General features: G+C 41.5%; 2 protein-coding genes and 1 pseudogene across 3 annotated transcripts; 2 read left to right on the top strand and 1 right to left on the bottom strand.

The window, feature by feature from the left end:
- The first annotated feature begins 1,605 nt into the window (after window positions 1-1,605).
- LOC109893383 (lysine-specific demethylase 8-like) lies at window positions 1,606-4,481 on the top strand (annotated as a pseudogene).
- On the bottom strand, window positions 4,185-14,610 carry LOC109893382 (non-structural maintenance of chromosomes element 1 homolog). 2 transcript variants are annotated; one of them, XM_020486599.2, is made up of 9 exons: window positions 14,450-14,604; window positions 7,168-7,300; window positions 6,828-6,949; window positions 6,655-6,732; window positions 6,391-6,537; window positions 6,185-6,301; window positions 5,691-5,817; window positions 5,381-5,506; window positions 4,185-4,554 (listed from the first exon to the last, which is right to left on the bottom strand). In XM_020486599.2, the coding sequence occupies exons 2-8, from the start codon at window positions 7,283-7,285 to the stop codon at window positions 5,391-5,393; spliced, it is 825 nt and encodes a 274-aa protein (XP_020342188.1). In that variant the 5' UTR covers window positions 7,286-7,300; window positions 14,450-14,604; the 3' UTR covers window positions 4,185-4,554; window positions 5,381-5,390. The 2 variants fall into 2 exon arrangements, with proteins under 2 accessions (XP_020342188.1, XP_031683249.1); XM_031827389.1 differs by having other exon boundaries at window positions 4,185-5,506; window positions 14,450-14,610.
- A 321-nt stretch (window positions 14,611-14,931) lies between these two features.
- LOC109892250 (uncharacterized) lies at window positions 14,932-19,335 on the top strand. Its single transcript, XM_031827388.1, has 10 exons — window positions 14,932-15,099; window positions 15,309-15,406; window positions 15,519-15,645; window positions 15,747-15,913; window positions 16,042-16,193; window positions 16,282-16,426; window positions 16,522-16,615; window positions 16,735-16,813; window positions 17,219-17,295; window positions 17,437-19,335. Exons 2-10 carry the CDS (start codon window positions 15,352-15,354, stop codon window positions 18,554-18,556), a joined length of 2,016 nt encoding a protein of 671 aa, XP_031683248.1. The 5' UTR covers window positions 14,932-15,099; window positions 15,309-15,351; the 3' UTR covers window positions 18,557-19,335.
- The last annotated feature ends 4,314 nt before the right edge of the window (window positions 19,336-23,649 follow it).

The following is a 23,649-nucleotide window of genomic DNA, read 5'->3' as shown; positions in this document are numbered from 1 at the left end:
GGGCATATTATACGAACGTCTAGCAACCCAAAGGCATTGAGTTCGAATCTCATCAACGCGAACAACCCAATGAAACCCAATGGTTTCAAGTTCCAATCTCATCACAGACAACTTTAGCAACTACTTACTACTTTTTAGCTGCTTTTCAAATTTGTAACATATAATACAAATTGTCATTCTTACAATTTGTATAGTGCCTTACAGTCATCACATATAACATTGTTCTGGCATGCCCCTCTCTTTATTTTCAACTCTCCATTTTGTAGCATTTCTCTTATTGAATTAAACTCTGACATTTTCCATTTTGCATCATTGGATGGACGTTAACTATTTGTGCCCAAATTCCCAAAAGCATTTGGCATTTGCCAACAGTTACGCCATAAAACTTGAGCTTAAGCACTAATGCCAGATAAAAAATAAAGGAGAAAAAAATGAAAGCCCTAGGCATGACATGGCACAACAATGTTACATTTATGATTTTTTTTAAATGCATTGTTTTCTCTTTATTCAACCCGCACAGTCAAAACCCAGAGGTGCCTTACTGCTATTATAAACTGGTTACCTACGTAATTAGAGCAGTAAAAATACATGTTTTTTCATACCCGTGGTATACGGTCTGATATACCACAGTTGTCAGCCACTCAGCACCCAGGGCTCGAACCACGCAGTTTATAATTATAACTAAACATTGTTCTATCGTGATGGAGAATCTGGGGCAAATTACAGTATTTTCAACCTAAAATTTAGTTTCCCCGTAAAAACGAACGAAGACGCTCAGGCGTCTTTTTAGATATTTTCTAAACCTGCTAAATTAGGTTAACCAATAGCAAATTACAAAATATATAAAGAATAACAGCGCCATTTGGCGGTTGCAGGGCTACTATGTCACTAGCCGTCAGCACAGCTGGAGGCTAGATCAAATTGTCAACTCTTCAGACTGGAGCAAGGGGAGCTGGCAGGATAGATGTATTTCGTTGTTTTTTTAACGAAAAATGTGCTTCGTGCAAAATAATGTGATATTACTGTTTGCATGATCGAACCCTATCATCACGTCGCGAAGGAACATAAATTATGTATTAGTTTTCTACACGGAAGTATTTTATTGCAACACCAGCGTCTACATATGTCGATAACGGTAACAAGTGTTTTGGGCATTATGTGTTTACCATTTATTTGTCCACATGTTATAATCTTATTATCGGGGTATTAAATATAACACGTGCCCAGTGATGATCCGTTTGTTTGTGGAAGAGCCATACAGTATTTCATTAGATATCTGATCCACTCTAACAATATTTGGTGATAGGGGTCTTTGTTTCTTGCTCTTACCGGACTCGAGGTTCAGGGGTCTCGCTCCCTGAAAATCTGTCTCTTCATATTTAACTCATTTACATCATGTCACACGTGAGGAAGGATATAGAAAATGGTGGTTTTAATAGAAGTCTTGTGTATTCATTAGAGTTAACAGGTGGCAAAGGTTTTGCAGGTAGACAGCCCCCAGCTAGCTAAGTGTATGGTTATAACATTAGTGGTTTTCAGACCAGATGGATTGTGAACTGTACCATTTTGATTGGGTCTAACAATTGTCTCTATTTCCACAGCACTAGCGTATGGCAGAACTGTGGTCAGCTATCTCTGCTGCTTTGCCTGTGACGGAGGCAGAATTTCCACTTGACTTCAGTGAAAAAGTTGAGCCGTGTGGTGGATGTGCTGAAACGTTGCAGGCAGCAGCTGTACACCGGGAGCGGTCAATGGAGGCAAAACACTCAGATCATCTTGGACTTTTCCTGGGAGAAGCTCAACACAGGAACATGGCGTGATGTGGACAAGGAGTGGAGGTGTTTGTATTCATATGGCTGCCTGTTCAAAGTAGCTGCCCTATGCCGTGATGATGCCTCATCAGCTACAGTGCAGGAGGCCATACGGACATGTGACTTGGGCCTGCTCATGGGGGCAGCCATCATGGACAAAATTTTACAAACCTTTGTAAGGATCCTGCAAAATGATATCGGGAAGAGGGACTCCAATGAGGAGAATCCCAGTGAAGGAGTTAGTGCCAAGGTGGATTTCATATCTTATACTGTGTATGTTGTGGCCTGTTGCTTTCTAACCAGTCAATGTGAGCCTGTGTCATATCCCTTTAGTTCTTTCTCATAATTTTCTTAAAGGCTAGTAGGCTATTTTATTTTGCTTTCCATATTGCTTGTTCTTCAAGTCAAACTGTGTGTTATTTTATGCTATGTTAAATTCTATTTTCTCAACAGAAAATGAAGGTTGACTGTGTCAGTGCCTGTGGTCAAGCAAGTTCTGGCAGTACCAAGGATACACTGTCCATCATTGGAGAGCTTCAAGAAAGATTACTTGGATCCCCAAAAGCCAGTCATATTAGAGGGTATCATAGATCACTGGCCAGCCTTCAAAAATCACCCTTGGAGGTACCTTTTTCTTTATTTTGTGTCCTTCTCTAGTCCCTTGCCCTTACCTTCTCATAGTCCCCTAGACACCTCTGTTGATTTTGTTTTTTTCCCTTTGCAAAGCATAGAATACCTGCAAACTGTTGCTGGTTGTCAGACTGTACCTGTTGAAGTAGGCTCAAGATATACTGATGAGGAATGGTCACAGATGCTCCTTATGGTCAATTAATTCATCGATCGCTATATTGTTGTGAAAGTAAGTACTTCCTCATGAAAAATATTACCCCAAGAATAAGCCAAGGATATGCTTTTCACTCAATGCCTATTCCCGCTCTCTCTTACATTAGGGACGCATCAAGTTTGGGAAATCTTGCTCAGCACCAGCTATTTGATCAGGTTGGTCATTGCCCTGTCCTGTTTTTTTACATAACACATTTGGGTGAGGATGTCAGTGTTGATATATACTGAACAAAAATATAAACACAACATGTAAAGCAATGGTTTCATGAGCTGAAATAAAAGATCCCAGAAATGTTTCACATGCACAAAGAACGTATTTCTCTCAAATGTTGTGCAGCAATTTGTTTACATCCCTCTTAGTTATTAGTTATACTTTGCCAATATAATCCATCCACTTGACAGATGTGGCATATCAAGAAGCTTATTAAACAGCATAATCATTACACAGTAGCACCTTGTGCTGGGGACAAAGGGTCACTCTAAAATGTGCAGATTTGTCACACAACACAATGCCGCCGATGTCTCAAGTTTTGAGGAAACATGCAATTGGCATGCTGAATGCAGGTATGTCCACCAGAGTTGTTGCCAGATAATTTAATGTTCATTTCTGTACCATTAGCCGCCTCCAACGTCGTTTTAGACTTTGTGATACCGGCCACCAGGACAGCTGATGAAACTGAAGAGTGTTTCTGTCTGGAATAAAGCCCTTTAGTGGGAAAAACTGGTTAGCTGGTCCTTGCTCCCCACCCATGGATGCACCCCTGCCAGTCATGTGAAATCCATAGATTAGGGCCTAATGAATTTTTCAATTGACTGATTTCCTTCCTTATATGATCTGTAACTTAGTAAAATCGTTGAAATTGTTGCGGTTATTTTTGTTCACTATAAGACTAAAATACAACAAATGTATATTTTACTGGAAATGTAGGATACAGGCTTCTATAATGCTTGCCTCCATTTTTGTATTGTACAAATGACATTTAAAGCATACAAGTTTTTCAGTTACAAAATCACTATTTTGTTCAATGTACTCTTCTCCAAGGTCCCCGAGCTTAAAGATGACATCCGTATCCCTGACTACTGTTGTCTTGGTGATGAAGATGACATCACAATCAATGCTTGGTTTGGGCCAGGATGTACAGTGTCCCCCCCCCCCCTCATCAAGATCCTCAACAGAACTTCCTGGCTCAGGTGAGTCTATCACATCCAGCGAGTAGGATCAGACTCAAAGCAATTTGGACCCTGCCAGAGATGTGTGATACTGTATTTTGGCAATCATAATTTGGTGACTGCATGGTCCCCTATTTTGTAACAGGTGGTTGGGAGAAAGTACATTCGTCTGTATTCCCCTGAGGACACCGAGAAACTCTACCCTCACCAATTGCAGCTCCTACACAACACTAGTCAGGTTAAAATTCCATTTGAAATCTCTCCATGCACCAGGTCTATGATCTTAAACAATCTAGCATATAAATTATCTACCTAAACTGTTAGTGCTGCATACTTTGAATGGGAGAAATTAGTCAAGTGTTTGCCATTTAAACACAAAGCTTTCTTTAATGCAGGTGGAGGTGGAAAGTCCAGACGTGGTGCGATTCCCAGAGTTTGTGAAGGCTCCCTACCAAGAGTGTGTGTTGCAGCCTGGGGAGGTCTTGTTCATCCCAGTCAAGTCCAGTTCTTTGGAGCTCAGCTTTTCTGTGAGCTTCTGGTGGGCATGACCCACGATGAGGGATCCAGATTCAGGTTGTTTTTAGTCTTGTACAATGCAAGTCCCGTGCTCACGTATGTTGTGACTTATGTCTGAATTATTATCTTCTTAAACAATCATTAACATGTCTGTCCTTTCATTGCTTCAGCCCTCTCAGCCTCATCCACCAAATGGCTTTAAAAACACCTTATTCTATAAACAAATTCATGGTTAAGTGACAATGGTAATTCAAAAAGGAATACGGTTGGAAACAAGTCTCAATTTACATAGTTCACAACTTACAACGGTGATTCATATTGAAGAATTATGGAAACTTTGCTGAACTTAACTTGAGTAGAGGAAAATAGCCTATCACTATGGCTATTTTACATACTTAAGTGTCCCACCACATATCCATGACAAAGGAAAGCCAGTTGTGTTCAATCTATCAACACTTGAATGTGATTATGGCACACATTGAATTCCAAGCTACCTGCATGATTGGCACTTGCTTCTACTCATTCCTAAATTAAACGAAGGAGCAGTTAGTGTATGCTCATTTCCTACTGCATATAAAATATGGAGTTGTTACCCATTTAATTTAATAGGGTATGCTTTTTCAAATTAGCATATGTAATTGTTCCCAAATTATTCCTGCAGATACTCAAAGATGAGGTAATGTCCATAATGTATTCAAATAAGGCAGTACTATTCTAATTTAACATCCTAATGAACCACAGGCACAAATTATGGACAAACAGCTTTCCATTTAAACTGCCTGAAAGAATGATTGAAGTAGTTGCCACACTTCTCAGAATTGCTCCCCTAGAAAGTAACTTAATAAAATTGAGATAATCAAGTTAAGAGTGGAGCTCACGGGAGACCATTGACAATTCAATGAAAGTTAGATTCTTTCAGGAGAACATTAACATTTGATATAATAAAAATGTTTTGATCAACATTCAAACTGAAATTGAGTTCTCTTTACATTTGAATGAAGGCAAAACATTGCACTGAAAGTTCTGACAGCTATACATACATCCGTGAGGTTATGACCTCCTGGTCCTCCGGGTCTGAGCTGTAGACCGAGGAGTGGGGGTGGGGGCCGTGTTCTCTTTGGCTGCTGACTGAGTCTCGCTCTGAGAGGACGGAGGTCTATACACATCTATAGAGAAGGGAAAATGATATGAATGACTAGATAAGATAGGTAAATATGTTTTTTCTTCGTCTGAGTCGAAACGGATGAAAGTGATATGTATACACAGACCATTATACAAACTATGGTAGATTGTATAGACTATCATGGTACCACTTGTGTTGCAATTCATTGATCAACGCAACATTATTACCTGGGATCTCATGTGGCCAGAAGTCCTCACAGGCAGGGCATCGTGGATCAGTCCTTCCTTTGAAGTATCTGGCGACACAAGGGGTGTGGATTTTGATGCCACATGTAGGATTTTCACACATCTGGCACTGAGAGGTAAAAAGACCAGATTATTACAAAAATGAAGCATGAAACCAAATGCATTGCCTAGAAAGCCAGGCTATATCAGTGGTGTCAATCCCATTTAAATTCAGGCAACATATTTTGAGTAGCAACTACACCATTCATGAGAAGCATATCCAACAAAACAGACATTAGACATGCAACATTAAACATTCCACCTTCTAGCAAGTTTGAACAGAGAGCAGAGGACTGAGAAAAGTGAGTTTGGGAATCTGACAAAAAGCAGATGTTACACCAATTTGGATTTCACATGGGGTCCAATTTAGCTAGCAGGAGGAATACATTAGATACAACTTCAATTTAAATTGCAGTAAATAAGTTGCATCACTTTACCTGCAAGGCCACATTGTGACAGATATGGCAGACCTTGACCTGGTCTTGATACAACATCCGAATATATTGCTCCATCTCCATTATACATCGAGTGGAGAGAGAGTAGTCTCCATTTTTCTGAAGAAAAGACAAACACAGATTGCAAGTCAATCAGTGGCTCAAGAAGCAATAACTGCATGCATAGAATGTGTCTTCAGAGACAGCACCTCATTCAGCCACTTATCCTGAACAAGCCTGTTCAGTACATGTTCCGTTTCTCTTTTCTTTAGCTTCTTTGTCTGGAGGCTGTCGGCACAGTTAAGAATGTCCGTGGAAGAGGCGGTTCCATTGTCAGAGTCCACAATTAGGTCCATCTAAAAAACAGATACAAAAATAAGAACATGCCAGTAATTACAGAGATATTCACATTTTATTTCATTCTTAAGTCTTATTGTCAGTCATTTACAATTTACTAAAAACAGCATACTCACTGTTTTTCGAAATAATTCCAACTCGTTGTCTGCATAATCAGTTGACATCCTGGTCACATCAGTTTCAGCCATGTTCACCTGGACAGGAGAAGATGTCAACAGGGAAAATAAGAGCAGTTCATGATGGTAGTAGTAAAAGAGCTTTGTGAATGAATTTGATTCGTGTCACTGACCAAAGCATGGTACTGAAGACCATCCTCCTCAGACATCCCTTTTCTGATCTGCATGAACATGGGCTGCAGCTGGGCATTGATAACCTCGATGAATTCATCAAGTTTATCATGAGCATAATGTGCTGTATAAAAAGGGGTACATGTGAGTGGCCCTCAACAAAAACATTTTTGGCCAGTTTCTCAGACCTAGATTAAGCTTATTCCTGGACTTAAAGGCACTTACAATAGAGAATCTCTATTGTGTCTAGAAAACTGGACCTTTGAGTTTAAGGGTTTACCATACAGAAAATTAACAGTAGAGGACTGGGGGCAAAATAGTACGCAGCTATGCTGTTCTTACCACCGTGTGTCTCACAGCAATGCCGGTGGAGAGCCCTTGCCTTGGAACCATCAATGATCCCATTGACCATCATGGTTTGCAGGAACCTTTTATGGCTTTCTCCCAGTGGTCGAGACATGGTGCAAGGAAAGCCCTAGAAAACATTCAACAACGATTTTGGATAAGTAGTATTTGAGGGTGTGAGATTCCATTGGACCCCACACAATGTGGTTGACCAATAATTGCTAGTGCTTGGGCACACACATCGACAAGCCAATTTGCCTCTTTGCATTACAGGCTGACGTTAGCTCACAGATGAGTGGTTAGCTACACTGAACAAAAATATAAACGCAACATGCAAAGTGTTGGTCCCATGTTTCATGAGCTGAAATAAAATATCCCAGAAATGTTCCATACGCACAAAGCTTATTTCTCTCAAATGTTGTGCCGAAACTTGTTTACATCCCTATTAGTGAGCATTTCTCCTTTGCCAAGACAATCCAACTGACAAGTGTGACATATCAAGAAGCGGATTAAAAAGCATGATCATTACACAGGTGCACCTTGTGCTGGGGACAATAATATACCGTTCTAAAATATGTCGTTTGTCACAACACAATGCCACAGATGTCTCAAGTTCTGAGGGAGTGTGCAATTGGGATCCTGACTGCCGGAATGTCCACCTGAGCTTTTGCCAGAGAATGTAAATGTTAATTTGTGTACCATAAGCCACTTCCAACATCGTTTTAGAGAATTTGGCATTACGGCCAACCGGCCTTACAACTGCAAACCACGTGTAAGGCATCGTGTGGGCAAGCTGTCAACGTTATGAACAGAGTGCTCCATTGTGGGTTATGGTATGCACAGGCATAAGCTACTGACAACAAACACAATTGCATTTTTATCAATGGCAATTTGAATGCACAGAGATACAGTGATGAGATCCTTAGGCCCATTGTCATGCCATTCATCCATTGCCTCATGTTTCATCGTGATAACGCACAGCCCCATGTCGCATGAATCTGTATTTCTGGAAGCTGGAAATGTCCCAGTTCATCCATGGCCTGCATACTCACCAGACATGTCACCTGTTGAGCATGTTTGGGATGCTCAGGATCGACATCTACAACAGCGTGTTCCAGTTCCCGCCAATATCCAACAACTTCGCACAGCCATTGAAGAGTGGGACAACATTCCACAATCAACAGCCTGATTAACTTTATGCGAAGATGATGTGTCACACTGCATGAGGCAAATGGTGGTCACACCAGATACTGACCGGTTTTCTGATCCACGCCAAAAGATGCACGTCTATTCCCAGTCATGTGAAATCCATTAGATTAGGGCCTAATGAATATATTTCAATTGACTGATTTCCTTATATGAAGTGTAATTCAGTCAAATATTTATATTTTTGTTCAACATAGTTATCTCTAGCTGTCAAACAATAATGTTAGCTAGCTAGCTCGCTCAGGGTTTGTGTGTAGCTCTCCGGTAGTAATAGACAACGCAACTCACACAAACCTCATACACATGCAGACTCCTGTACTCACACTGGCTGTACAAAATATTAGGAACACCTTTAACAAGGGATCATAGCTTCCACCTGGATTCACCTGGCCAGTCTATGTAATGGAAAGAGCAGGTGTTCCTAATGTTTTGTACACTCAGTTTTTGTGTATAAAGATTTCACACACACACACACACACACACACATATCAAACGTTGCGAGAAGGAGGTAGCTGGAACGCAATATGGTGACCGGAGTATGGGAGAGTGGGTGTGTCGAAAGGAAAGGAGTGGGCGTGTGGAAAGGAGTGGGTGTGTGGAAAGCACTCCGCTATAGGTTACACCAAAGACAGAAGAGTATGGTTTAGAAACTCTGTTGTCAGACGGTTTTAATTGAGCAGTGTTTATTTATTTTTTGTTTCTTACTACGCCACTACCGTACATTTGAGCTACAGTACCGTGAGTTTGGACTTTTGTTTTGAAGCCAGAGGATGAGTCGTGAGTCAGATTTCACTGTTTTAAACAAATCATTTTACATTCAGTTAAACTAAAGACAGTTTATTTATTTTTTTTAATTATTGATGGGTGTACTGTTGCTTCATGGGTTGTATGTGTGTGCTTACTGTGACTATCACCCTGATATTGGCTACTAGGTAGCTATTTCCCATGCCGTTGCCAGACAGTAGTGCTTGTTAAGCAGGAGCGAAGGGCACTGTGTCCCGGTGTTGTTGCCGTTCATGCCCTTCCTATTGAGTAGTAGACTATGTATGTATCAAGGTGACATCTAGATGGTTATCAATATTAGTTATTTCTTATGTAGGCTGCTATCAAATATATGTAACTAAAACAAAATACTTCATCTGTGTTGTTTACAGTGGGAGGAAATTAAGAAGTGGGCAAAACAAGCAAGGAGGTGGGCAAAGCCAAGTACAAGCTAGTGAGATCCTATTGGCTTGTTGTAGCATGTATTTGCATATTTCTGTTAGGGAATGCATCCTCTGGGAAGTGTCTTTGTGCACAAACTCAATTCGACCTTGCACTCCTAAAAACACACTTATCTTTTACTTTGGCAAAGCGCCAACTCTATACAACTTAATGCACTGTGTTCGTAACAGATTTTTGTTTTGGGAACAGAAAAATGTATTGAGATCAGATGTATCATCGATGAGAACATTTGCAGAATGTCGGAACAGTTTCACCTTGTTCCATTCTCTCCCACTACCTGCGTTTGGACTTCCTCACCACCACATATGTGGTGGTGAGAAAACATTCTAAATGGATGCTTCAGCTTTATAGCCACTGTGACGTGTCTGGGTTGCTATCTTACATGAAATAAAAAATGCCCACGTTATCTACCGCCGGCGACAAAACCGTGACACCCAGTAGGAAGCAGGCACGCCTATACAACGCCACGCAAAACGGCCTTGAGTGGCAACAAATCTGCCAATTAGCCCATTCACGTTCCATAAACCCACTCCGTTTGACACACCCACTCGCCCAGTTGTCATATTGGGCGGCAGCTACCCATACTTGAGCAGGAAACACTCTTTTCATGCCACTTCAATAACAATGACTTTTTTTTTAGCAGGTTAGGAGACTGAGGTTAAGGTTAGGAAAAGAGTTTGGGAAAATGCTCTCCTAATCTGCTATGAAAATCACTTTGTATCAAAGTGGGCAGAAAAGATTGTGTCCCACACTTGAACGATGCTGTCCGATGTATAGTTGAAGTCAGAAGTTTACATACACTTAGGTTGGAGTCATTAAAACTCTTTTTTCAACCACTCCACAAATTTCTTGTTAAACAAACTATAGTTTTGGAAAGTCGGTTAGGACATCTACTTTGTGCATGACAAGTAATTTTCCCAACAATTGCTTACAGACATATTATTTCAGTTAAAATTCACTGTATCACAATTCCACTGGGTCAGAAGTTTACATACACTAAGTTGACTGTGCCTTTAAACAGCTTGGAAAATTCCAGAAAATGATGTCATGACTTTAAAAGCTTCTGATAGGCTAATTGACATCCTTTGAGTCAATTGGAGGTGTACCTGTGGATGTATTTCAAGGCCTACCTACAAACACAGTGTCTCTTTACTTGACATCATGGGAAAATCAAAAGAAATCAGCCAAGTACTCAAAAAAAAAAATGTAGAACTCCACAAGTCTGGCTCATCCTTGGGAGCAATTTCCAAATGCCTGAAGGTACCACGTTCATCTGTACAAACAATAGTACGCAAGTATAAACACCATGGGACCACGCAGCCGTCATACCGCTCAGGAAGGAGACGCGTTCTGTCTCCTAGAGGTGAACGTACTTTGGTCTGAAAAGTACAAATCAATCCCAGAACAGCAGCAAAGGACCTTGTGAAGATGCTGGAGGAAACAGATACAAAAGTATCTATATCCACAGTAAAACATGTCCTATATCGACATAACCTGAAAGGCCACTCAGCAAGGAAGAATCCACTGCTCCAAAACTGCCACAAATAAGCCAGACTACATTTTGCAATTGCACATGGGGACAAAGATCGTACTTCTTGGAGAAATGTCCTCTGGTCTGATGAAACAAAAATAGAACTGTTTGGCCATAACGACAAATTGTTATGTTTGGATGAAAAAGGGGGAGGCTTGCAACCAGAAGAACACCATCCCAACCGTGAAGCACGGGGGTGGCAGCATCATGTTGTGGGGATGCTTTGCTGCAGGAGGGCCTGGTGCACGTCACAAAATAGATGGCATCACGAGGCAAGAAAAATGTGGATATATTGAAATAACATTTCAAGACATCATCAGGAAGTTAAAGCTTGGTCGCAAATGGGTCTTCCAAATGGACAATGACCCCAAGCATACTTCCAAAGTTGTGGCAAAATGGCTTAAGGACAACAAAGTCAAGGTAATGGAGTGGCCATCACAAAGCCCTGCCCTCAATCCTATAGAAAATGTGTGGGCAGAACTGAAAAAGCGTGTGCGAGCAAGGAGGCCTACAAAAACCTGACTCAGTTACACAAGCTCTGTCAGGTGGAATGGGCCAAAATTACCCCAACTTATTGTGGGAAGCTTGTGAAAGGCTACCTGAAACATTTGACCCAAGTTAAACAATTTAAAGGCAATGCTACTGGATACTAATTGAGTGTATGTAAACTTATGACCCACTAGGAATGTGATGAAAGAAATAAAAGCTGAAATAAATAATTCTCTACTACTACTCTGACATTTCACATTCTTAAAATAAAGTGGTGATCCTAACTGACCTAAGACAGGACATTTTACTAGGATTAAATGTCAGGAATTGCGAAAAAATGAGTTTAAATGTATTTGGCCAAGGTGTATGTAAACTTCCGACATCAACTGTATACAAAGACATTAAACCCTGGGCCGTTTCTTTACCGTTTTTCACACTGCGTATTCATATACTGCATTCTTGACATTGCTCATTCTTATATTTTTTAGATTAACTAGGCAAGTCAGTTAAGAACAAATTCTTATTTACAATGATGGCCTAACCCGGCCAACACGGACGACGCTAGGCCAATTGTGCGCCACCCTATGGGACTTCCAATCACGGCCGGATGTGATACAGCCTGGAATCGAACCAGTAGTGACGCATCTAGCACAGATGCAGTGCCTTAGACTGCTGTGCCACTCGGGAGCCCCATAATATACTGTATCTACAACTGTACATTGCATTTTGTTAGCGACACTGGATTCTTGACATAGCTCACTGTAATATATCTAATGCTGTACGTTACATATCATTATTTAGAAATATATTTGGGGTTTATATACAGTGCCTTCAGAAAGTATTCAGACCCCTTGACTTTTTCCACTTTGTTAGGTTACAGCCTTATTACAAAATAGATTAAATAGTCGTCGTCCCAAATCTACACACAATACCCCATAATGACAAAAATCTAAAACCAAACAATTGAAAGCAAAATGTATAGAATTGTAGAGCCAGTGACACATCAAATCATTGATTGGGTTAAGACGAACCGTCACTCCAAAACTAGCGGACCAATGGAGACTCATTGTCTATGCCTCCCTCTAAACCCCGCCCTTCTTGGAAAAATAATGCCAAAACTCGCAATTGAAAAGACTGGCAGTGAAAGCAAAGGTACGAGTAGCTTAACAAAAAAGGTAGTACATGCAGGCAAGAGTGTAGGCAAAATGTATTCAATAAGATTGGTTGCTGGGAAATTTTTGCATTTGTTTTCAAATAAATAAAAATACAATTTGTCAGAGTTTTGCTCTCGCGTTAAAATTATTTGCTTACAAGTTTTGGGGTTTTGCGTTTGACATCTTATTTTTGTTTAGAATTCTATACATTATGCTTTCAATTGTTTGGTTTTTGATTTCAACATCCATTATTTCACCCATCCTCGAAAACATGTTTACATTCTCTACTTTATTTTTCATGTTCATGATTTATTTAATTTTGAATTGAATACATATGGTGTGAAATTGACCCCATAGTTTGGTGACATTTTCATCTGATTGTCAAACAAATCACTTCAAAAAGCACCCTACCTGCACAGTTCCATCCACCATAATAATTAATTTAGCTGACACATTGAAATACTGTCTGCTTGCATAACAATGTCAAAGAAATCACATTACACATGCATTGCTATTTTCTCAAGAGATGCTTCAAGAAATAAATAATTTGTCCACTCCTGTTCCCTAGACAAAATAAAAATGTGTTTTTCCATCTTAAGAAATTCATTATTCTGCCTGAGTTATATTATATTAAGCTCTAGTACATGTGAGAGGTTGTAGGCATACAGTCAGTGTCCATATCAGTTACAATTCCATTTAATCCTTATGAATTTAAAGGAGGAATATTCATGGTTACAGGGATACTCTTGAGCGGGATATCAAAGGTGCATGTAAAGAGCTTATCCAGAATAATACTGGGATATGAGCTACTATCCAGAATACTGTGTGCATATAAACGTGGTTATATTGGGGTTGTTAGTAGGCATGCGCGATATATCGGTGAACATATTTCGGAATCGGCCGATATTAGCTACACATTCAGAGCGTGGGGTTGCAGAACAAGCGGTCTTTTGTTAGATAACAGGAGCCAGGTGCGAGATAACGGTATCGAGCATGAGCGCATGGATGTTCTTCACAGCAACAGTTACATCTATCAACAGAAGCACCTAGAGGCGGGGACCCGCCTGAGCGCTTGCAATAGGCTGGGCAAGTTTAAACCACGCCCAGTCTCTACTCTGACAGGCCGGCTCAGAAGCCGGAACTACTACTGTCATCAGGGAATATGATAATATCTTTGTCAGGAACAAGTCAGTTCTCTGTTTTTGACCTGCGAGGTGGGACAGAGAGCCGTATATACGAAAATTGCATTTACCACTTATTGCTTAGCTAATAAAAAATACATAGTATACAATCGGTGACTGATTGCCATATTTATCCTGATACCAGATTCGAATTGACGCAATTCTAACAGTACATGACGTAATGACGCCAACTAAAACTTTGCGCTCCACGTACAACACAGCATTCCTAACCTAGCCCACAATATCTGTTGTGTGGCTCAAGCAGTCATTTGAAAGAGTAAAAACATTGCAGCGATACGACTCAAAGGCGAAATCCATTAAATCCAAGATAATGGAATTCATTGCCCTTGACAATCAAGTTATTGTTAGGCAACCAACAGTAACAACATGTCAGCAAATGTTCCGGACAAAATAGACCAGCACAGCGTATAGCAAAAACAATATATATAATACAAGACCTATATTAAACTTCAAACAACAGCATCCCCACTCACCAGGCAAGTCAGTCGTTGCTCTGTTTTGTTAATGATGGTTCCTTTTACTTCTGTCAAAAGTTAGCTAGCTAGCCTTTGTTTACGCGGGTTGTACCTGAGACATGCAAGGGTCTACCTCTTCCCTTGTAGTTACGTTTACGGTGTTTCTGGAAAACCATCTTGAAGCCAAGGTGCTTACCGCCCCCAAGCGGACTGGTAGACCAAAAGCGTCTCAAGCAAAAATGCAAACATGGTACAGTAGCTATGGTTTAGACTGGAAACTATATGGCTCGGTGTACCATGTCTTAATCTGAAACCGGACCTCCCGGCAATAGATCAAGTTGCAAAAAGATTGCAATATTATTAAGATGTCATTGATGGAATTCGAAGTTGGTAATCAACCATAAAACAAAAATAAAGCGTACGTGCGTGCGACATGGTCATACAAGGAAGGGGGGCGAATTTCCCATGAAAGGTGTGTCCTATTGGATTTGTCATTTCCAGTAAGCAATTCGTAGTTGTCAAAACAGCAGCTCTTTCTATTTGTGTAAAGTGACAAATGACTCGTAGATCGTATGAAGACTATATACTGTATAATAGATTCATTGTTTTTTGTTAGTTATTTTAAAGGAATGAGTACTTCCTCAAAATTATAATATATCATTGTGTGGGTGAGTGACTTTCGATTTGCTATATCTCTATGTAATCAAGGGAATCTAGTGGGAAAGTTGGGTCTATTAACAAAAGCAACAACTGCAGACCCACAAAAACCGTATTACTGAATTAATAGTCACTTCTTCACATTTAGCCTACATGTAGCCTATTTTAATGTGCAGGAATTTAAACACTAATATGAAACATTTTCTCTTTCTGATTTCAGATTTAATTATACTGTGTGGTTTACTCTAAAGTATTCAGCAACAATGTTTCTATTAATTATTATATTCACAAACTTTGGGACTTTGATAGCTGATGATGGTAAGCAGTCTTTTGTATATAGCCTATAAACATGTAAGTAGATTTAACCACAGTATTTTTGCCTGATCGTGGTTAACATTTGACAAGCTTTTTGTTTGTTAATTACTTGTAGCAAAGAGTGACAGAAATCTTCAATGCTTCAACGATTATGACAAAAGTATGGTTTGTCATTTTACAACTGACAAGTCTAAGTGTGCTGAATACAACATGACATTGGAATTATTGGGCTCGCAAAATATGTAAGTTTATGATTGTTTAAGTTTTTCTATTGTCGATGTTAATCTCACCAAGAAGTCCTATTTAATTTAAAATCTGCATTATTATTCAACTTATTTCTCAGAGGCCAGAATGATTGTACTTTCAAGGAAAAGGAGAGGTCCAATGATGTTTTCAAATGTGGATGCTCTATTGATCCAATGGTCCTTATTATTGGGGAGGAGTTTAATGCAACACTTTGGAATTCTGGGAAGCGTCTAAATTCCAAAATCCTCTGTATCAAATGCAGCAGTGAGTTGCATCTACATATGCAGATTGCTATTTGAAAATTAATTACTGTTATAAAGAATATTGCATGAAATGAAACCATTCTTTAATTGATTGATATGTCAAACCATCCCTGTCATTGTCCTATACAGTAAAACCCAAAACCCCCACCATCCAAAAGGTGAAACCAACAGAAAATGGGAATTTCCTGGTCAAATGGAAGACAAACTACCCTGATGATGCACCGTTTTCTAAGGACTTGATTGCCGAATTGAGCTACAGAAAGAAAGGAGAAACAGATGAGGTAAAGGAGGGTGATATACAGCATTCCCCCGTTCGCTGTCACATCACAATGACAACATTCCCTCTAGCCCTTTCCTTTGTTCCGACAGGTGTCCAAAAATGACTCAACAACTTCCCATGAATTACTTGGCAGAGACTTGGAGCCAAACACCATTTATGCTCTGAAGGTCAGAACTTATACTGACAGGAGCGGCCATTTCAGTGACTGGAGTGAAGAGTTGGAATTCACCAACCGTAAGTGACTAAAATAGATTTATCATCCATGGGTTTTCAAACCTTAATTTCACTTTCACCTTGTAGCTCATTGTATATTCTTCTCTGCTCCACAGCTGCATCATCTCAGAAAGTACTCCAGATTGTCATTGTTTTCAGTTGCATTGCTGTTATCATCATCACAAGTGCTTTATTTTGGTGCAGTGTTAGGTAAGTTGTCCTGACATGTCTGTAGGTGACAGTATGTCTGTTTCCACAAACATTTGTTATCATACAGCTTCATATTGGCCCTATAGGCTTTCAAATCGTTCTATTTCCCCCCTCTGCAGACTCAAAACCAAGTGGTGGGATAATATTCCTAAATGTTCAAACCCAGACCTTTTGTATATGGTTCCAGGAGTGCCTAAGGTGAGGCTCTATCTCCAATTATAAACTGGGTGGTTTGAGCCCTGAATGCTGATTGTCTGAAAGCCATAGTATATCAGACCGTATACCATGCATATGACACATTTAAAAATATATATTTTAGAATAGTTACATTCGTAACTAGTTTAGAATAGCAATAAAGCACCTCAGCTGTTTGTGCTATATGGCCAATATACCACAGCTACGGGCTTTGTCCAGGCACTCTGCGTTGCGTTGTGCAGAACAGAACAGCCCTTAGCCGTGGTATATTGGCCATTTACCAAACCTCCTCAGGCCTTATTGCTTAAATATTCTACATTTAAATAAACTGTAAACCTTCATTACTTTCATACTGTAATTCGTTCCATTTGTGTATTTGCATTTAGTGATGTTTGTTCTCCACCACAGGTATTGTCTCCTCCCAAAATACCTTTATCCTCCATCTATGTTGATTCTTCAAAAATGGACACTGAAGGAAAAACATGGTGAGCTTATAGATGCACTATAAACATAGCAAAATGAAAAGGTGTCTTCAGGTTCAGTCCTATTCGCGTGGGCAGTCAAGTCCTTGCAATGAAAATAAGCTTTAATCCACTGAAAGTTGCCCGCTTGTCTTTTCTCTACAGGACAAACCCCTTGATAGTAGATGGGAGCAGTGGAAGAGGTAGTGGCTCAGAGCTTGACTCATCATCTTCCCTGGGTTATGCCCACACATGTCCCATGAGCCCGGAGCCTAGTAATGTGCAGATCATTAGCCATCTTCAAGAGGCCCTGAGCAAAGTCTTTCCCAGCCTTGTTCCTTTGGACGGGAATCCTCAGTCATTGCTTTTAGCCCCTCCTATGACAGATGATGGTACACAAATGATTTGCCCTGAGCCAAATAGAGACATTGGTGTGTGTTCATCTGACTACAATCCTCTTCATTTCATGAGTGAGTCTGGAGGCTCTTGTGGGTCGTCTTGTTACAACAATATTACCGACTCCCCCCCAGTGCCCCTCAACTCCATTCAAGAGTTAACAACAAGCAAGACATCCTCATTTCCTAAGCAGCCTCTGCTCTTTTGTAACTCCTCCTACCATTCTGGTGAGGCTGAAGTGTTGAAAAATGCCCATCCACAGCTGTTTCTTGGTAGTGGTCAACAAGACCTTAACTTGTCCACGAACTGTGCACCCCTCTTGCAAACCGAGTTTTCATATCACCCGTGTGATGGCGCCAGTGATGATTCAGAGACTACCACGTCAGCAGAGGACACCAGTCTGATCTATGGCTCTAATGACAGCAATGTGTCCGAACCTCACAATGTTATCAGTGTCGTTGCTGGATATCAGAGCTTCAGTGAGGCGGTCGGTAAGGACAATGAGAGAGGAACTGATGCCTTCATGGATGTGCCACTGCCACTTAAGGGTTTCCAGGATGTGGACAGTAGCGAGTCACTGATTTATAATGTGAATCCATGTTACCACAGCCTGCCTGACCCTGGATGCTGCCTTCCCCCGAGTGACGTCGATTATCAGACTTTACAGAGCCTGGGACAAAATAGCCCAGATCAGTGGGTTTCAGACAAACTGCTGAACAAGTGTTTGGAGACTGAGATCCCTCAAAGCTCCATGAGGAACATACCTCTAAATGTCCTGTCCAACTCACAGGGAGGACAATGTCCGATACCTGGAAGTCCCTTTCTTACTGCTTTCTGTTCAGACCAAGCCATGCAAATAGACAATGACAGCTCTTATCATTGTGTGTGATTCTACGGTAGACACTTTTGCACTTTACAATTAATTTTATTTTGGGGACTCATATATATATATATATATATATATTTTTCTATATTATACAAACAGTTCGAATACCATTCTGCCATGAAAATGCTGTAGCCTCAAGTCCAGAAATGTTCCACATTTTGGATGTACAGCTTCTGTTAATAAACATGTGTGTGTGGGGAAACTGCAACAGTTAATTGTTGAAGAGATATAACATGTCTTGCCTCATCTGTCTGAAGCATGTTGTTTGTCATCTGGGATGTAAAAAAAATAAGGATGTGTACTTCAGTTGAAATACTGAGCAATAACATCTTGATTAAACATCAAGGTCGTCAAACTAGTCTCCAGCCTCTGAAAGTGACTTCTCTTCTAATGGCTTCCCAAAATAGTCAAATAGTCAGACAGTTTCATTGCATCTGATGTTTGATAGGCTAAATAGTGTTAACAGTACAAGCCTCATGCAAACATTGAGGTTGAATTTCTGATGAAAACAGTGGTAGGCCTACTTCCTTATTCTGCGCTGTTCCTTTAAACAGGCACATTGCAGCTTCTGTGGAAATACACGCCCAGAAAGTAGAGCCAGCCTCTGATGTCATAGATGTGTTGCGAATCAGGTTAATCAACAACAACAAAAATATTTGTTTAGGGTTATTTTCTGAGGATGAAGTTCATGTTTGAAGTGTTTATTGTAGAAAACATAAACACTTTTTTCCCTTCAAAGCTCTTCGCTGGTGAAGCTTGAATAAAGATTACCTGACTAGTGACACACATAGCGATGGTTTATCATGCAGACTATTGAGAGGCGTTTGCCACAGTTTAACCATCAGTAATAGTATATGATTGGAATGACTGAGGCATTCAGCATAATTTCTTTCATGGTATTGTGGCGATTTTGTGACAGGCTGTTTTTGAACAAAGGCCAAGATAGAAGTGTGGAGACACCTGAGGGGATGGTGAAAGGCCATTTTCACAGAGCCACAGGTCTGCTATGCCAACTTGCCATGCTTATATTTAGCAAGCATGCAGGAATGCATGGTGGCATTCACAGCTATGTCATATTTAGAATGCTTTGGACAGGCAATGCAAGTGATGGAAATTCATTTTCACGGACTTCATTGCAAAATTGAATTTTGTTGAGGATTAAAAGGCAGCTCAAAGGTTGTCTTGAAAATGTGAATTTATTTAGTTATTCTGTCATTGGCACCCCTTTCTGTCATTGCCATTTAATAGCTCAAATACCTATGTACTTCTCTGTGTTGCAGGCATGTTAAGCTTCGGTCCAGTTAGTGTTAGAAATACCAGGTGAGCGCTTGTAGATTCCAATAGGTGAGGTACATTTCAGGACTTATACCACATATTCTTCTTTATGTTTGTATGCAAAGGATCAAGTTGCACAATTGACTAGAAAATAGCACAAAGGATGAACACTTTAGGATTCTGATTATAATGCAATCAATACTCAATTACCTGTGAAGTACTGTGGGATCTATGGTGCCCTCACTGGTCCAGTGCTTCTCTAAGGTCGTCATCCACCTCTGATTTATGGGCCCTGCTCTTGAACCTTGCTTGGAAAACATTAACTGCAGTGATGTCACATCTTCCTGCCAGTGATCAACATTAAAATGTCCTTTTTAGAGGGAGAAAATATACATCACTTTTATGGAGTACTAACAATGAAATAACTTTTATCCGGTTCTTTTTAGCTTTCTAAATTGTTGCAAGTGTAATAAAATGTTGGACATAGATGCATTTGAAGGTGAGCATTTGTAATGGAAAATATTTTAGGTTGAAAGTCTGCATCACCTTTAATATGTACCCAGTGGTGTAAAGTACTTAAGTAAAAATACTTTAAAGTACTACTTATGTATTTTTTTGAGGTATCTGTAGTTTACTATTTATATTTTTGTCAACTTTTACTCCACTACATTCCTAAAGAAAATATTGTATTTTCTACTCCATACATTTTCCATGACACCCAAAAGTACTCATTACATTTTGAATGCTTAGCAGGACAGGAAAATTGTCACGCGCTTAAAGAGAAAATCCCTGGTCATCCCTACTGCATCTAATCTGGCGGACTCACTAAACACAAATGCTTTGTTTATAAATGATGTCTGAGTGTGCCCCTGGCTAACCGTACATTTAAAAAGCAAGAAAATCGGGCCGTCTGGTTTGCATAATATAACGAATTTGAAATGGTTATACTTTTATTTTTGATACCTAAATACATTTTAGAAATTGCATTTACTTTTGATACTTAAGTATATTTAAAACCAAAATACTTTCTACTTTTACTCAAGTAGGATTTTGCTGGGTGACTCACTTGAGTCTGTGACAATACAGAGGCGGATGCAAGCAACGATGGTTTAATGAATACAGTTTACAGCAGCAACAGGACAGACAGACTGTACTCAGACGGAATCTGACCCAGGGACTAGGGCGCATCTTCCGATGATAGCGTGCTGAGAAATCCAGGGGAGTGTGTCCGGATGGGTAGGAGGGAGCACAGCAGATAATCCACACAAGGGCGGTGAGAGATGAGCACGGACACACGACACAACCTCAGAGAAGTAACAACGATCTGACAACAAGAAACACTGGTTACAGAACATATAAAGGGAAGATAAGTGATTCCAGCTGGCACAGACAATCAGGCCGAGATTGGGAACCACGCCCACACAAACACGAGAGAGAGAGAGAAAGAGAGAGGCAGTGGATTCATGAACCGTGACAATACCCCCCCCCCCCTAGGAACGCCTCTTGGCGTTCCCAGGCGAATTTACCTGTCGATTGAAATCATCGATAAGGGAGTGATCCAGAATGTCCCTAGCAGGTACCCAACTTCTCTCCTCCGGGCCGTAACCCTCCCAGTCCACCAGGTACTGGAATCCGCGTCCCCTCCTTCTAGAGTGCAAAATACGATTGACAGAAAAGGTGGGTTCCCCATCAACAAGTCGTGGCGGCGGGGGAACCGGGACCGGCGGGTTAATGCGTGCCTGAAACACAGGTTTTATTTTAGACACATGAAAGGTAGGATGAATTCTCCTATACGCCGGAGGAAGCTTGAGCCGGACCGCCACCGGACTAATGATCCTGGTGACTTTGAACGGGCCGATAAATTTGGGGGCAAGCTTGTTCGAAACGGATCGGAGTGGAATGTTCTTAGTAGAAAGCCACACTCTTTGGCCAACGACGTATACCGGAGGCTTCGACCGGTGGCGATCGGCCTTAGCCTTGGTGCGCGCCCCCACCCGGAGAAGAGTCTCACGGGCTCTGCTCCATGCGTGACGGCACCTCTGGATGAAAGCGTGAGCGGAGGGAACAGTGACCTCGGACTCCGTACTGGGAAAGATAGGTGGCTGGTAACCTAAACTACACTCAAACGGAGAGAGACCCGTGGCTGCCACTGGCAACGAATTGTGAGCGTACTCAACCATAGAGAGTTGTTGACTCCAGGAAGAGGGATTCTTAGAAACCAAAGATCGCAACACTCTCTCCAAATCTTGGTTGGCCCTCTCCGTTTGACCGTTGCTCTGGGGATGAAACCCTGAAGACAGGCTGACACTCGCTCCCAGTAACCTACAAAACTCTTGCCAAAACTTGGACACAAATTGGGGCCCCCTGTCAGAAACTACGTCCATCGGCAGGCCATGTAAGCGAAAGACGTGATCCACGACAGTTACCGCTGTCTCCTTGGCAGATGGTAATTTAGGCAAGGGAATAAAATGAGCCGCCTTCGAGAACCGGTCCACCACGGTCAAAACAACCGTCTTGCCCTGGGAGGGCGGGAGGGCGGTAACAAAATCTAGCGCGATGTGGGACCAGGGTCTCGAAGGGACCGACAGCGGTTGGAGTAACCCATCTGGGGGTCGATTAGAAGTCTTCCCAGTGGCACAAACCGAGCAAGCCAAGACAAAACTGTGAATGTCACGAGCCATCAGTGGCCACCAAAAGCGTTGCTTAACCAAAAAGCTAGTGCGGCTGACTCCTGGATGACACGCTACGTTGGAGCAATGCCCCCACCGAATAACATCGGACCGACACCCCTCCGGCACAAACAACCGATTAGGCGGGCAACCGGGCGGAGGCGTTACCCCTTCTAAGGCCGTTTTGACCCTCGATTCAACCTCCCATGTGAGTGTGGAGACCACTAGGGTCCCGGGTAGGATGCACTCGGGAGTGGATGGGCGTTCGGAATGGTCAAAAATGCGAGAAAGGGAATCGGGTTTGACATTCTTGGAACCCGGGCGATACGAGAGAGAGAAGTCAAAACGTCCGAAAAAGAGTGCCCACCGCGCCTGCCTGGAGTTGAGTCGCTTGGCGGTTCTGATATATTCTACATTTTTGTGATCGGTCCAAACTATAAAAGGTACCCCCGAACCCTCTAACCAATGGCGCCACTCTTCCAGTGCTAACTTCACTGCCAACAACTCTCTGTTGCCAATGTCGTAGTTGCGTTCCGCAGGTGATAACCGATGGGAAAGGAACGCGCAAGGGTGCATCTTGTCGTCAGAAGAGGAATGTTGGGAAAGTACCGCACCTACCCCCACCTCTGAAGCGTCCACCTCCACCACGAACTGACGCGAGGGATCGGGAGCTATGAGGATGGGAGCCGAAACAAAGCGGCTCTTGAGTTTGGCGAATGCAGCCTCGGCTGTATCGGACCACCTGAACGTCACTCTGGGGGAGGTTAAGGCGGTAAGAGGAGCGACTATCTGGCTAAAGTTGCGAACGAAACGCCGGTAGAAATTGGCGAATCCCAGAAACCTCTGTAGGGCCTTACGGGAATCTGGGCTTGGCCAATCCACCACAGCCTTAACCTTGTCAGGATCCATGCGAATACCTTCAGTCGAGACGATGTAACCTAGGAATGGAACGGATTGTGCATGAAAAATGCATTTCTCCGCCTTGACAAAAAGTCCATTCTCCAACAACCTCTGAAGCACTCGTCTGACGTGCTGAACGTGTTCCTGGAGAGAAGAAAAAAAATCAGTATGTCATCCAGGTAAACATATATGAACTGATCAATCATATCTCTCAGCACGTCATTGACGAGTGCCTGGAAAACCGCTGGGGAG

This window comes from Oncorhynchus kisutch, linkage group LG6 (genome assembly GCF_002021735.2).
Source record: "Oncorhynchus kisutch isolate 150728-3 linkage group LG6, Okis_V2, whole genome shotgun sequence".
NCBI classification, from domain to species: Eukaryota; Metazoa; Chordata; class Actinopteri; order Salmoniformes; family Salmonidae; genus Oncorhynchus; species Oncorhynchus kisutch.
Note: the sequence above shows the minus strand (reverse complement) of the source record. Positions and strands in the feature narration are given on the sequence as shown.

Bases quoted from the DNA above. Each gene is read 5' to 3' on its own strand.
- LOC109893382 (XM_031827389.1), bottom strand. From the start codon at position 7,285: ATGTCTCGACCACTGGGAGAAAGCCATAAAAGGTTCCTGCAAACCATG. The intron at 6,950-7,167 runs GTAAGAACAGCA...CTTTTTATACAG, and splicing joins TTGCTGTGAGACACACGGTG to CACATTATGCTCATGATAAA. The intron at 5,507-5,690 runs GTAATAATGTTG...CCTTCTCTATAG, and splicing joins CTGGCCACATGAGATCCCAG to ATGTGTATAGACCTCCGTCC.
- LOC109892250 (XM_031827388.1), top strand. From the start codon at position 15,352: ATGTTTCTATTAATTATTATATTCACAAACTTTGGGACTTTGATAGCT. The intron at 16,616-16,734 runs GTAAGTTGTCCT...CCCCCTCTGCAG, and splicing joins TTATTTTGGTGCAGTGTTAG to ACTCAAAACCAAGTGGTGGG. The intron at 17,296-17,436 runs GTGAGCTTATAG...TTTTCTCTACAG, and splicing joins GACACTGAAGGAAAAACATG to GACAAACCCCTTGATAGTAG.